This window comes from Sphaerodactylus townsendi, linkage group LG09 (assembly GCF_021028975.2).
Source record: "Sphaerodactylus townsendi isolate TG3544 linkage group LG09, MPM_Stown_v2.3, whole genome shotgun sequence".
In the NCBI taxonomy this organism is placed as follows: Eukaryota; Metazoa; Chordata; class Lepidosauria; order Squamata; family Sphaerodactylidae; genus Sphaerodactylus; species Sphaerodactylus townsendi.
Window position 1 is genome coordinate 94,356,250 of NC_059433.1, and position 12,694 is coordinate 94,368,943.

Below are 12,694 nucleotides of genomic sequence, written 5' to 3' on the forward strand. Positions count from 1 at the left end.
AGAAAGTTCTGAGAGAACTATGACTAGCCTAAAGTCACCCAGCAGGCTTCATGTGGAAGAGTGGGAATCAAACCTGCTTCTCCAGCTTGGCTGCTCTTAACAACTACACACTGGCTTTCCATATACTTTCCGCACTGGCTTTCCGTATACTTTGGCTAATAAGCATAAAAGAAGAAGGCCTAATGTACCATGTCCTGACCTGGATAGCCCAGGCTAGCCCAATTTCATCAGATTATGGAAAGTAAGCAGGGTCAGTATTTGGATGGGAGACCACCAAAGAATACCACCATTGTGATGCAGGGGCAGACAATATCAGACCATCTTCAATGATGCGTAAAATAATGGTTTTGACAAAGGCAGTGCAGAAAAATCAATGATAATTCTCATATTTGTTCAGGACTGGTATTGTAATGTGGAAGCATACAATTTTCTCAACTTCTGTACCTCTACTAACCCAACTAACATCTTTATGTGAAACAGGGTATAATAGACCAACCCTCCTCAAATCCATCCAATTCCTCTTTAAACCAGTCTATTCCTGTGGCCATCACAACAACCTCTGGTGAATTCTGCCTTTAAATAACTGGATCAAGAAACATTTCCTTTTGTCCATCCTGAATCTACCACACATCAGTTTCACTGAATACTCTTGAGTTCTAGTATTTTGGGAGAGGAAGAAAAAGTTATTTGTCTACTCTCTCCACCTGTGCGTAATTTTATAAACATCTGTCCAGTTTGGTCCTACTCATATCTTTTCTAAACTTAAAAGTCACAGACTGTTCAGTCTTCCTTCATAGTGAAGGTGCTCCAACCCCCTAATCATCTTGGTTGCCCTCTTTTTGTAGTTTTTCCAGCTCTGGAGTTTGATGGTCAGAGTTTGTTTGTATCACCCTTCAGTTAGCTAACACATTTGTTCTGAGGGTCTTTGGCCAGGTCCCTAGTCTCCTGCAGTGGTTTCTAGAATTTTTGTTATAAGTAATCAGAGTGGATTGAATCCAATCAGATTGAATTAATCCATAGAAGGGATCTTTGCTGCCTTCTGGGATTCACCGCAGGCCTCCCCGCCAGCAACTTTTGTGCATCAGAATTCCTGCATCCCTACTGAAGTTGCTACAAGAAAGGGGACTGCAGAAATTACCCCCAAACCAATGCTACTGCAATTAGTATGTTTGATTTCTTCCAATTTCCCCCTTCTTGCTACATCTCCCTGATTCAAATTTGCTAAGATGGGGAGGCAGCACTGGGAACAGCAAAAATCCCATTTGCACACTCTGATTCTTGTTGATTTGAATCCATCCTCATGCAGGAGTGATTAATAGCTGCCTATTAAAAAATGTTTGTTGCCAGTATGCTGTACTCATATTTGTAAGGAAAGTAACCTTCATTCTTTTCATTCATAACTGATAAATTTTTGTCTCTGCCGCACTTCAGCAGTTATACTGGTATCAAGCAAGTTATATATTCCTAATATATGAAATAGTGTTTGCAAATATTTCAGTTCAGTTGCTCAATAATTTTTAAAAACATAAATTTAAAGCACGTCTTTAGAAACTGGTTCTTGCAGCTTTCTTAGTTCACCTGCTGGGCTATCAGAAATAAAACAGATGAAAATTACAATCCAATTACTGGCTTTCATTGTGGAGGAAGCTTGATAATGCTTGACTGAGCCTGAACAAGCCACTTTACATTGAAAAGCATTCACATTAACCTGTCTGTAATTGGCTCAAAATGCCTTGACCATTGGCCATCTGCTTTCTTGTCTGTTTAGCTTATTATAAAAGGTGGCAAAGCTTTTCTCTTCTTCCGCCTGTTAAACAGGAATTATGAAAAATATTGCTGAAGGTTTCCTATTTTACACAGTTGCACTTTGGCTAGTCTGTTTGCGTGGAGTTTTTTTTTTTTTTTGGCATTTTGACATTGTAATTATGTGTGTTTGATTCTCACAGGTTTTATTTTATTTATTTATTTATTTATTAGATTTTTTATACCGCCCTATCTCCAAGGGGCTCCGGGCGGTGCACAACAATAAACATAATATAACATAAAATGGTTAAATCTTTAAAAGCAGTGATAAGACAGTAAAAGCTAAATCTTATAAATACAATACAATAAAATACAATAAAAATACAATAATAAATATAAATGGCGTCCAGCAGAGGGAGGAATGGCAGGTCCCAGACTTGGGAGGTTTTAAGGTTTTAAAAAAGGATGCTTTTTCTTTGTGGCCCTGATGAAGGTGAAAAGGTGGTATATGAACTTTGTGAATACGTAAAAATCATTACAGACTTTATAGAAGGGAGGTTACTGCTGCATGCTTTGGAGTGAAACCAGGATTTATGAGAAACATTGGAGTATTTGCAGTAGCCTTATTAGGAGTTGGCATGCCGTGCTGTTCCAATTGATTCTTTGTGCAAGCATCTGTCAGGCAATTACAGAGCTACAGGTTTCTGACCATAAACTCTTGCAGTTTAAGACTGACTTTATCGGTTGCTTGAACCCCATGATCATATCACAGTGCTTCCAAATGGACATGGGTGTGGTCCTATTCTTTTGTCACATTTGGCTTCTGAAATTCATTCTTAGGGAACAACTGGCTCTCCTCAAAGATAGAACAGACTTGGAAACAATCTTCGCTAGATACATTCCTTGATGGGGACTGATAAACTAGCAATCCTAGATGAGACTAGAAATTCAAAGAATGCAGAGTGGACTTTCCTCCAACCTTACGATTTGGCAGCGAGAGAATTTTAAATCCGAGAAGACAGCAGCAACACACATTGACTATTTTACTGTAGCAGTGGGATTTTCTTGTGTGAGCAAGATAAAACAAAAGCTAATGATGGCTGCATCACAGCCTACGATGATGTAGATGCAGCACTAATGAAGGATTAGCATCTTTGGGTTAAACACTTCCACTATTTGTCTACATGCGCCTTTAAAGCCATTTTTTAAAAAATCCCATCACGGAATGGGGTGTACTTTGCAAGTAACAAAACATATCCTTCAGCTCTGAGAATTTCAGCCATATGTGCGCATGTTAGTCTTGGGTTGGAGTGTTGCATACAGCAGTTGCTTCAGAGCTGCTTGGGCAGCTGGCTCACTTGTTGCTCACCAGCACGGGCCAGTTCACTCGCTACAGCAGCTTCTTGAGAGCAGCTCAGGCAGCCAGCTTGCTTGCCAGTATCATACCTCACCCAGGCAACTGGTTCTCTCACCTTAGAGGCTATGAGGGCCACCTTAATGGAGTGAGTTCTCCCCCATGCTTGAGGCCAAGGCAACCCTGGTAGGGGAAGTTGGTCCACAAGGCCATCAGCCCGCAAGGACTTTTCCTGGGGTCTTAATGCCAATCCACCCACAGCAGCCTATGGAAAATATCCTAAGGAATGGAGATTTAGCAGACGTGCATAGATTACTACAGTTTTTGAGATGTAGCACAGAGATGAGTCAAGCAGAAAAGCTACACTCTGTGAAGGAAAAAAACCCCTATTCCATTAATCGGCATAAAGTCCTACGCAGATGGCTTATAGGATAGATGATGGTTAGTAATCCTTTTGTGTCCTAGAAGATTAAGGATATTCTGGTGCAGCTGTGGTCTGCTGACATGGTATAGAAATGACTGAAAAGCCTTGGTGTAATCCTGCATACAGCAAAGATCTTCCAGAACCACTGCATACTGCGTGTACTGCAAATGCCCTGTCAGGCAGAGAGTATTTTAGTACATAGACAAGTTGCAGAGTTACAGGTTTCTGACCATGTGTTTGTATAAACTCGTGCAGTTTAAGACTGACTTTATCGGTTGCTTATTAAATGGGTCTCTTGAACCCCATGATCATACCTACTTCTGAAATTCTTCAGTGAAAACGGAGCACAATGTGAGAGCCTAGCGTCTCTGCATCAGAAATTTTCTTCTTGGCAAGTAGATGCCCCGTGCAACTTAAAATGAGGACGATGGATTCTTTGTTGGATGAAGAAAGGAAATGCGATTATGCATTTTGAGGTATCTGCGATGGACTGGCTGGATCTGGACCTGTATGAGGATTACAAATCTCCCTTTGATTTTAATTCTGGAGTTAATAGGAGCTACCTCTACTTGTCCCCCAGCTTGACTTTGTCTCCACCCGAATCTCCTGTGCTGAAGAATTCTGGTAACTTTCTTAATATTTAAGTATTAAATGTTTAAATACCTACCAGTACAATTCTACGCAGAGTTGCTCCAGTCTACATCCATTGATTTCAGTAGGGTAAAACTGGAGGAAGTCTGCCTAGAACTGCACTGTGCAGCATTCTTGAGAACAGTGTTACAAGAAAAGAACAAGGGTCCAGTAGCACCTTAAAGACTAATAAAATTTCTGGCATGGTTTGAGCTTCCATGACCCACAGCTCACTTCAATTGAGCTGTGACTCACAAAAGCTCATATCTTGCCAGAAATGTTGTTAGTCATTAAGGTGCTACTGGAATCTTGCTCTTTTCTTCTGCTGCCTCAGACAGACAGACACGGCAGCCCACTGTGATCTGTTATCGTGAGAGTAAATCATAGCTTATGCTCTGGAAGTTACAGCTAAAAGTATATAGAGAAATGTGTTCTGCGGTGTTGGGCTGCAACTTGAGGCATTTGAAAAGATTTGTCAGAGAGCAGAATGAATCTCTACTGCCAGGCTTAATGGAGAAAGGAAACTGTGCTTCTGTTGAGATCAAAGAAATAGAAATGTCAATTTAGAATATACTGACAACCACTCTACAGCCTCTAGTTCTGCTTTAAACGTGTTCTTGAAGAAACCTATAGAAAGATGGGGGAATAATGGATTGCAGTGTTGTGATTTTTATGGGGAACTAAGCTAGCAAGAGACTAATGGGAATAATGGTACCTTTAAAACAATGTGTACAGTAGTGAAACAAGGAAACTTGGAAGGTTTCTGTGTTTCTTTCCAACCCATATGATGCTAATGAGACTGTAATAATCTCCTAAAGTACTTGGGTTGAAAGCAAACTGTCCTCTTCCTGGAAACCTGAAAAAGATATTGTCTTGTAGTATAATGAAGTGCAGAATAGAATAGAACACTTCTCACTGGCCCTCTTAAAGTACCTAGATGCTTAGTTTCTTTGGATAGAGCTAACAGAATAGTTATGCAATCAGCAGTGGTCGCCGGGGGGGGGGGGGGGCAGGGGGAGGAGAAGAGAGCTGTTCAGGAATTTAAGATTATTACATTGCTTTGTTTCAGAACTAAGTCAAGAGCCAAGCTTGCTATACTTCGGGTTTTGATATCTAATATGATGCTTGATTATAAATGTGCTGTGGTACAAGAAAGCATGCAGTCTCAATTCTACAAGCATCAGTTAAAGGTGCCTAAAGATCCTACAACTAATTGGGAGGTCTCTGAATCTAATTTCGTGTCTGTCTTGAACTCACAAAGTGACCTTAGACATGACATTTTCAACTTCTACTCCCTCAAGTGGGGAGGGACTGTGCTTAGTGGTGCAGCATCTGCTTGGCATGAAAAAGGTCCCAGATTTAGTTTCCAGCTTCACCAACTAAATGGACCAGGTGGTAAGTGATGTAAAAGACCTCTGCCTGAGGCTGTGGAAAGTCACTCCCTGTCTGAACAGACAGTACTGATCTTGATGAACCAATTGTCTGATTCAATATCGTTTCAGGTGTTCATCTGCAGTGTAGAGCTGATAATACTGATGGTGAAAAAGATGACAAAGCGGATGAGTGTGTAGATCAATTCTAAACAGAATTATACGCTTTGAAATCCATTGAAGTCAGTGGGGTTAAAAGGGTGTAGCTGTTTAGAATTGCATACTTAAGTGCTGAGTAACCTTTGAAGTTTGACATAAAACCTTAAAATATGATGATTAGAGTACTTGGAATCTAAAATCCATTCTACAATAGACTTTCCTAAGCAACCTGCCAATAGAATTAGCTTGCCTGGTTATAAATACTTGGACTTAAATTCTGCCTCAAATTTACAGCTGCAAAAGGTATAAAGAAAATGAACTTGCATTCTTGAAAACTTCCGCAGCTTCAGGGTACATTTGTGATGATAGTGGTGAAGTTCTGACAGACCAGAAATTCCAGTTCTGTAATGATGGCAAGCTGTGATTCTATTTCATACTTGAACACCATAATGCTATACTATCTTTCTAGGTGGTGTAGACTTGCCAGAACGATAACAATTCTCTGCATGATGCTGTTCTATAAGCATAAACGTTAGAGATTGAGCTTCAGTATTTATTAGAGATTGAGCTTCAGTATTTATGGGAAGTGTCTTAAGTTTTCCTGCACCTTAAGCTCTAATAAGTAAACTGAGTTTGTTACTGGGTATTTTCAGAAATCGACTAATGAAAATGGAAGGTTCTCTTAGGCCCCTTCCACACATGCAGAGTAATGCACTTTCAATCCATTTTCACAATTGTTTGCAAGTGGATTTTTCTATTCTGCACAGTAAAATCCAGCTGTAAAGTGCATTGAAAGTGGATTATTCTGCATGTGCGGAAGGGGCCTCTGTGCAGTACCACAGTGATGTGTGTCTGCACATAAGACCACTTCATGAACAGTAGTTACAGTTAAGTGCAATGTTGTTTTTCTTTTCATGAAATCTGCAGCCATTAGGTTTGATAGCTATTTTCTTTGGGCTGGAGCTTAATCTGTAGCAGTCAACTTTATTCCTGTTTAAAAAAGCAGACTGTTATTCAGACCCTTCCCCAAGGAAAACTGGAGAGACTTGGCTACTACTTCTTGCATCTGAGCCATCTGAGCAACAGTCAGGCCAGAGTAGAAGGATGTCTAGTTCCTCCCTGCTGTCATTACACAGATCAATCAGCCAATCCCCTTCATTCTTTGTCTCTCCCAAAATCACCTCTTTTTCTCTAGCATGGGAGTATCTCCTGTGAGCTACTTATTTTGGTTACAGGTAGATAAAAAGCACTTCACTAAGACAAAAGGAAATCTTACTTGAGAAGCATAGAGATATGGCATAAATGTAAGACTAAGTTGAAAATGTACCAAATGATATGTATGCTTCCTGGCCCTGACCTAGTTTGCACAGGCTGGCCTAGTCTTGTTAGATCTTGGAAGCTAAGAATGGTTGGTCTTGTTTAGCACTTGGCTGAGAGACCATCAAGGAAGTCCAGGGTTGCGATACAGAGGCCAGCAATGGCAAACTACCTCACCTCCGTCCATCTCTTGCCTTGAAAATTCTATGGGGTCACTATAATTCAGCTGCAGCTTGACAACATTTCCACTACCATGCCACACTTACTGATGATAGGTATAGCCATAATTCATTTAAGCCATGGGTAGATGTTGGGTTAATAAGAATATGGGTCTTCAATCTTAGCCCTTTCAAAAACAGCAGGTAAGATACGTAACACTAGTCACAGTTCTCCAATATCTTCACATTAATTGTCATGACCCTATATAGTAGTCTTGAAAATAACTTTATGTAAAACAGATCAGGGTTTTTGCTGTTGCTTGTGCCGAATTAGCAGGTTTGCTGCCAAATGTGGCCTGCCTTCTCTAGCATGATATTAATTCAAACTTAGGCCCCTTCTGCACATGCAGAATAATGGACTTTCAATCCACTTCCGATGTACTGTGAAGCTGGATTTTACTGTGTGGAATAGGACTTTCAAACAATTGTGAAAGTGGATTGAATGTGCATTATTCTGCATGTGCGGAAGGGGCCTTAGTCATTGGGGTAATATTGGGGTAACTCATAATACACTTGAGCCAGATTATAATGTGTGAAAGAAAGTTTGCCTCCTAGACCAGGGCTTGACAAATCTTCGGTGACAGGTAGCCCTGGGGAGGAAGTTTTCATAATTCTGGCACCAAGAAGGCCTCTTTTCTTTTTGTAAAAGTTCTTCAGAGAAACAGTAACCATAATTTGGACACAAGAAACAAAGGTGGCTTATATTGAAACAGCTAGTTCCAGCTGCTTTTGAGAGATGGAAGACAGTTGGTCTGTACCTTTTGTGGAAGGCCACAACTCCCCAGCCAACACGGTGGGGAGTGATACAAAAGTACTTAAAAACTTACTAAAATCTGTGGAAATCCAAGAGATTCTTGATGATTTGAAGGTAATTTATTGTAATTCATTTGTAATGAGCACAGATACTAGCAGAATGGTATATGAGTATTAGAAAACAGAGGATCTGAAATTTGAAATAATCTCCAGTGGTGGTGAACCTATGGCACTCCAGACGTTCATGGACTACAATTCCCATCAGCCCCTGCCAATTGGCCATGCTGGCAGGGGCTGATGGGAATTGTAGTCCATAAACATCTGGAGTGCCATAGATTCGCCACCACAGATCTAGCTGAATAGAAAACAGTGCAGTATTTAGAGACATTTGGTTGCCGTTGGCCACTTAGTGGCTGCCTTGCACTGATGGGGGACTCAAATACAGTTACATCTCTCGTCTTTCCCCTTCTCCAGGTCGTTGCAATGTATCAGTTCTTCTTCCAAACATCCATCCTATTTCAGTAACCAGTATTGTACTAGTTTAGAGTTATAGCATGACTGTGGATTATTTGAAATGCAAAACTGAGATGTCGATTTTTATTTGCTTTTTAAAGGTCTGCTGAAACATGAAACCATTCCTGAAATTGGAGAGGATGCAGCTGCTTCAGTAACTGTTACAGAAACTCTGTCTGAAGAAGAACAGGAGGAACTCAGAAAGGAGCTTGCTAAGGTGAACACTGAATGACCCTCTGACTTCCTCTGCGTGGGGTCCTCAAAATGAATCTGGTACTTAGGCCACAGGCTTTAACATGGATTTGAAACTGCTGCTAAACATGGTGGCAAGTCTTCCCTTCCACCCACCCCTGTTTATTAAAATGGGTGTAGGAGAATGGCTGTTAAACTTAACATTCTCTATCCTGTAGGTAGAAGAAGAAATCCAGACTCTTTCCCAAGTGCTAGCTGCTAAAGAGAAATACCTAGCAGAAATAAAGAGAAAATTGGGAATCAGTACATTGCAGGAGCTGAAACAGAACCTTTCCAAAGGGTGGCAGGATGTAACGGCAACACATGCGTATGTTTCTGAATTTCCCTATTTCAGTTTTGACACAGATGAGTTTACTTTTTCGCAGCTGGCAGAGTCAGAGGGCCAAACTAACTGTTACTTTTTTAACAGGTCAGGTTCCTCCAGTTTGGCTTGGGACCACGATATGTGGTGGGGGGAGGACTTCCACCTTCCCTTCATGCTGTTTGTCCAAGATATGCATTTGTGGCTTTAAAATGGGGCAAATAACCCCCCCTTCCCCCTCAAGCAAGGTCCAAAGCCAAATCGGGCCTCTGCAGGGCTTTGAAAAGCAGTCCCCTGTAGCTGCTGGGTGGCTGCAAGGAAAGCAAAGCTGAGTCCTGAGAACGAAGAACTGGCTTGTTAGATAATTAATTGTGCAGTTTGCCCCTCCTACATGTAGCCCAGGAACGATTAGACATGCCAAGGACAGCAATGCCTGAAGTGCTACAGTTAGAATTACATGGCTAAGTTTTTCCTGTTAATTATGTGAATTGACCTTTAATGCCTAACTTAGCAAGATCATTGGCATTCTGTCAACCAAAACAGGCGTGTTGTTTCCTTGTTGCGTTGCAGTTGGTGTTCCTTTAATTGTTTAATTTGATGGGTCATGTTCCAGGGAGGCTTCAGCTATCCAAAACACTTGTGGCTTCTGTAAGTAATTAAAAAGGTAGATTCAAAATGGCATCTTGATGTTAACAGACTTGGGCTAAAGTATTAAAATACATCGCATTTTTATACATCAGTTTCATGAGCTTTTCCAGATGTCGGATGCTAAAATGTGGCACTGATTGATTTGTTCTGGATACAAGTTCTTGTTTTTTGGTAGATTGCTATGAATGTTGTAAACACATTTGTTTAGGGTAAATGTATATTTGCATCCAGTTATGATTCAGATCGCTACATGATGAAAATCTTGATGACTGTGGGCACTATACCCATTTTGAAAATATCAGCTCAGACTTCCTTATCTTAAGAAGGAAGGGATGCAGGATATAAGTTCTGAGCTTCCTGATGAACTTCTCATATGGCATACAACATCAGTACATATATGTTGTAGTGTGGGGGTGTCTAACTCTGATGCTTCAGATGTTCATGTACTACAGTTCCCATCAGCCTCTGCTTGCATGGTGCTTCAGATGTTCATGGACTACAATTCCCATCAGCCACTGCTAGCATGGTCAATTAAGGACTGATGGGAATTGTAGTCCATGAACATTTGAAGTGCCAGAGTTGGACACCCCTGTTGTAGAGTCTGCCTTGCAATGTTTGTTCTTGTTTTGTTTATTTTAAAGAAAGAGGCCTCATAACACTAGTAGTGAAGGATTAGCTGCAGGTTGTGCCTAATCTTAAAACACTTGGAACTGTAGTAATTTGAGTCTGTGTGTCTGAATGTAGGTATAAGAAGACTTCAGAAACATTGTCTCAGGCTGGGCAGAAAGCTTCTGCTGCTTTCTCAACTGTTGGCTCTGCCATAACCAAGAAGCTGGAAGACGTGAAGTATGTCTTCAATTTTATTTTGAATTTTATTTAAAAGATATTGATATTGACGCTTCAGGGCAGAGCTATGTTCAAGGATGAAATGCAGGGCAGTTTGAAACGTTTATGGAATTTATTGCGGAGTTTATTTTGGGAGGTGGGAGTGAAAGTTAACACATGAAGCTGCCTTATACTGAGCTTGGCCACTGTTCTGCCAAGGTCAGTATGATGTACTCCAAATGGCAGTGGTTCTCTGGGATCTTGGGTCAAGATCTTTCACATCATCCGCTACCCAGTTCTTTTAGGGGTCGACTCTGGGACTTTCTGCGAGCAAAGCAGATGTTCCAGTTCAGAGCCACGCCCCACCCAGTGTGCAGTCTGCCTATTGGTAGATTGGTCTCTTTGCCAGGTTAACCCTTTCCTGGGGGATAGCTTGAACAGTAATATCACTGAAACTGGGGAATGCTTTAAGTCAGAAATAGCATAACCCTCACTTGTAGTTCAAAGGCAATTTACTGTTTTTGGCCCATTTAATAGTACATTCAGATCAGCTACAGACATGCTCTAGTTGATGTTGTCACGTGTTCACTGTGGGAATAATACAGTGGGAGGCTGGGAGGAAATCGCCACCTGCACATGCATGAGCTCCTTTCTTAGCCAGCTAATTGAAACTGCATTGTGAGTTGCATGTATCCTGGTTCTCAGAAATAGAGCTTTCTGAGCATCTGCAGCTGCTTTCTTTTCAGATTGATCTCTGTGTGGCTTATAAAACCCCTGACCAGCACTTTGCTTTTACCATTCTGCTGTTTGGACACATATAGTTTTAGTGGGACTATTAAGAAAAATGATTTGATATTCTGAAGGTCGGTTTTTAATAACTTGGCTCATGGAGTAATTCACAAGGTGTAGTTTTTAACTCTTTTCCCCCCAAGTATACTTAGATAGTGTTTGTATTGTCATAATCTTATTTGGATATTGAAAACAGTGCAAATGAAAAGTTATGCAGAGTTACTCTTGTATAAGCCCACTGAAATCAGTAGACTTAGTTTGGTGTAGCTCTGTATAGGATTGCACGGTGACTCTTTTTAAAAATGTCTGAAGAAAAAAATCATCTCGTAATCCAATTCTTGTCATTCATAATCCTATAGATTTGTATAAGTGACCGCTGTATGCTAGTATGTTCTGTATACTGCACACTTCCATTACAGAGTATGGATTTATGTAGACAGATGTCTGATGGGAATTGGGGATTACTGATGTTCTGCATCTAACAAAAAATTGTTTACTTTTAATGAGCAATGTTCCCTTGGAATCTCAGAATATTGGTGATTTAAGTAGAAATAGCAACTCATCCTATATTGGTGCCATGTTTTCTCAGTTCTAGAGTGGATAGTTACATATAATTTCATTACTGCAACTATGAAAAAGTTCAGTTTTATATCTACTAGAGCTTTTTTCTTATTATTTCTTGCTTGGTATCCTGCAGAGTACAGGCATTTACACATTCTTTTAGGTAAGATGATGAAGTTGCTGTATAGCAGCTGAATAGCATGCATGTAGCTGTTGTCAAAGTGATGTATTCTAATGACAGGTACTTGGAAATTGAGCTTCAGGCAGTCCTAACTAGTCTAGATTAAATTAAGTTGTTGAGGAAATGTGAATGTTTATGGTGGGAAATGAAGGCTATTTCTAGTATAGAAGGAGAAGGATAAGAGTTTGGATTTATACCCCACCTTTTCTCCTGTAAGGAGACTCAAAGGGGCTTACAAACTCCTTTCCCTTCCTCTCTCTGCAGCAGACACATTGTGAGGTAGGTGGTGCTGAGGGAGTTCCAAAGAACTGTGGCTAACCCAAGGTCACCCAGCTGGAAAATGTAGGAAACAAAACTGATCCACCAGATAAGGCTCTGCCACTCATGTGGAAGAGTGTGGAATCAAGCCTGGTTCTCCAGATTAGAGTCCAACTGCTCTTAACCACTATGCCATGCTGACAACTCTTGCTTGCTTATTTCTGCCTCGTGCATATTACTAGTGAACTGTTAAAAGTAGCAGATTCCCCTGTCGGTATCTATCACAGTAGCAGTCCAGCACATTTATCAAAAAAAGTTGATGTCTGCATTTGAAACAGGCTGATGGATCTGTTGTCTTGGTATGTATGAAATGAAATATATGTCAAGATAATGTAAGA

At 40.6% G+C, this 12,694-nt stretch overlaps 1 protein-coding gene across 6 annotated transcripts in view; it reads left to right on the forward strand.

Moving 5' to 3' along the window:
* TPD52 (tumor protein D52) overlaps positions 1 to 12,694 on the forward strand; it is an 81,764-nt gene that overhangs the window by 14,936 nt on the left and 54,134 nt on the right. For 2 of the 6 annotated variants that reach the window (XM_048507401.1, XM_048507400.1), the window contains 4 exons: positions 8,583 to 8,698; positions 8,892 to 9,040; positions 10,427 to 10,528; positions 11,994 to 12,020. In XM_048507401.1, coding sequence (XP_048363358.1) covers positions 8,583 to 8,698; positions 8,892 to 9,040; positions 10,427 to 10,528; positions 11,994 to 12,020 — 394 coding nt within the window. Of the gene's footprint in view, positions 1 to 3,612; positions 4,146 to 8,582; positions 8,699 to 8,891; positions 9,041 to 10,426; positions 10,529 to 11,993; positions 12,021 to 12,694 lie in introns of those variants that run through there. The other 4 variants (XM_048507397.1, XM_048507399.1, XM_048507396.1 and 1 more) reach the window with 3 other exon arrangements.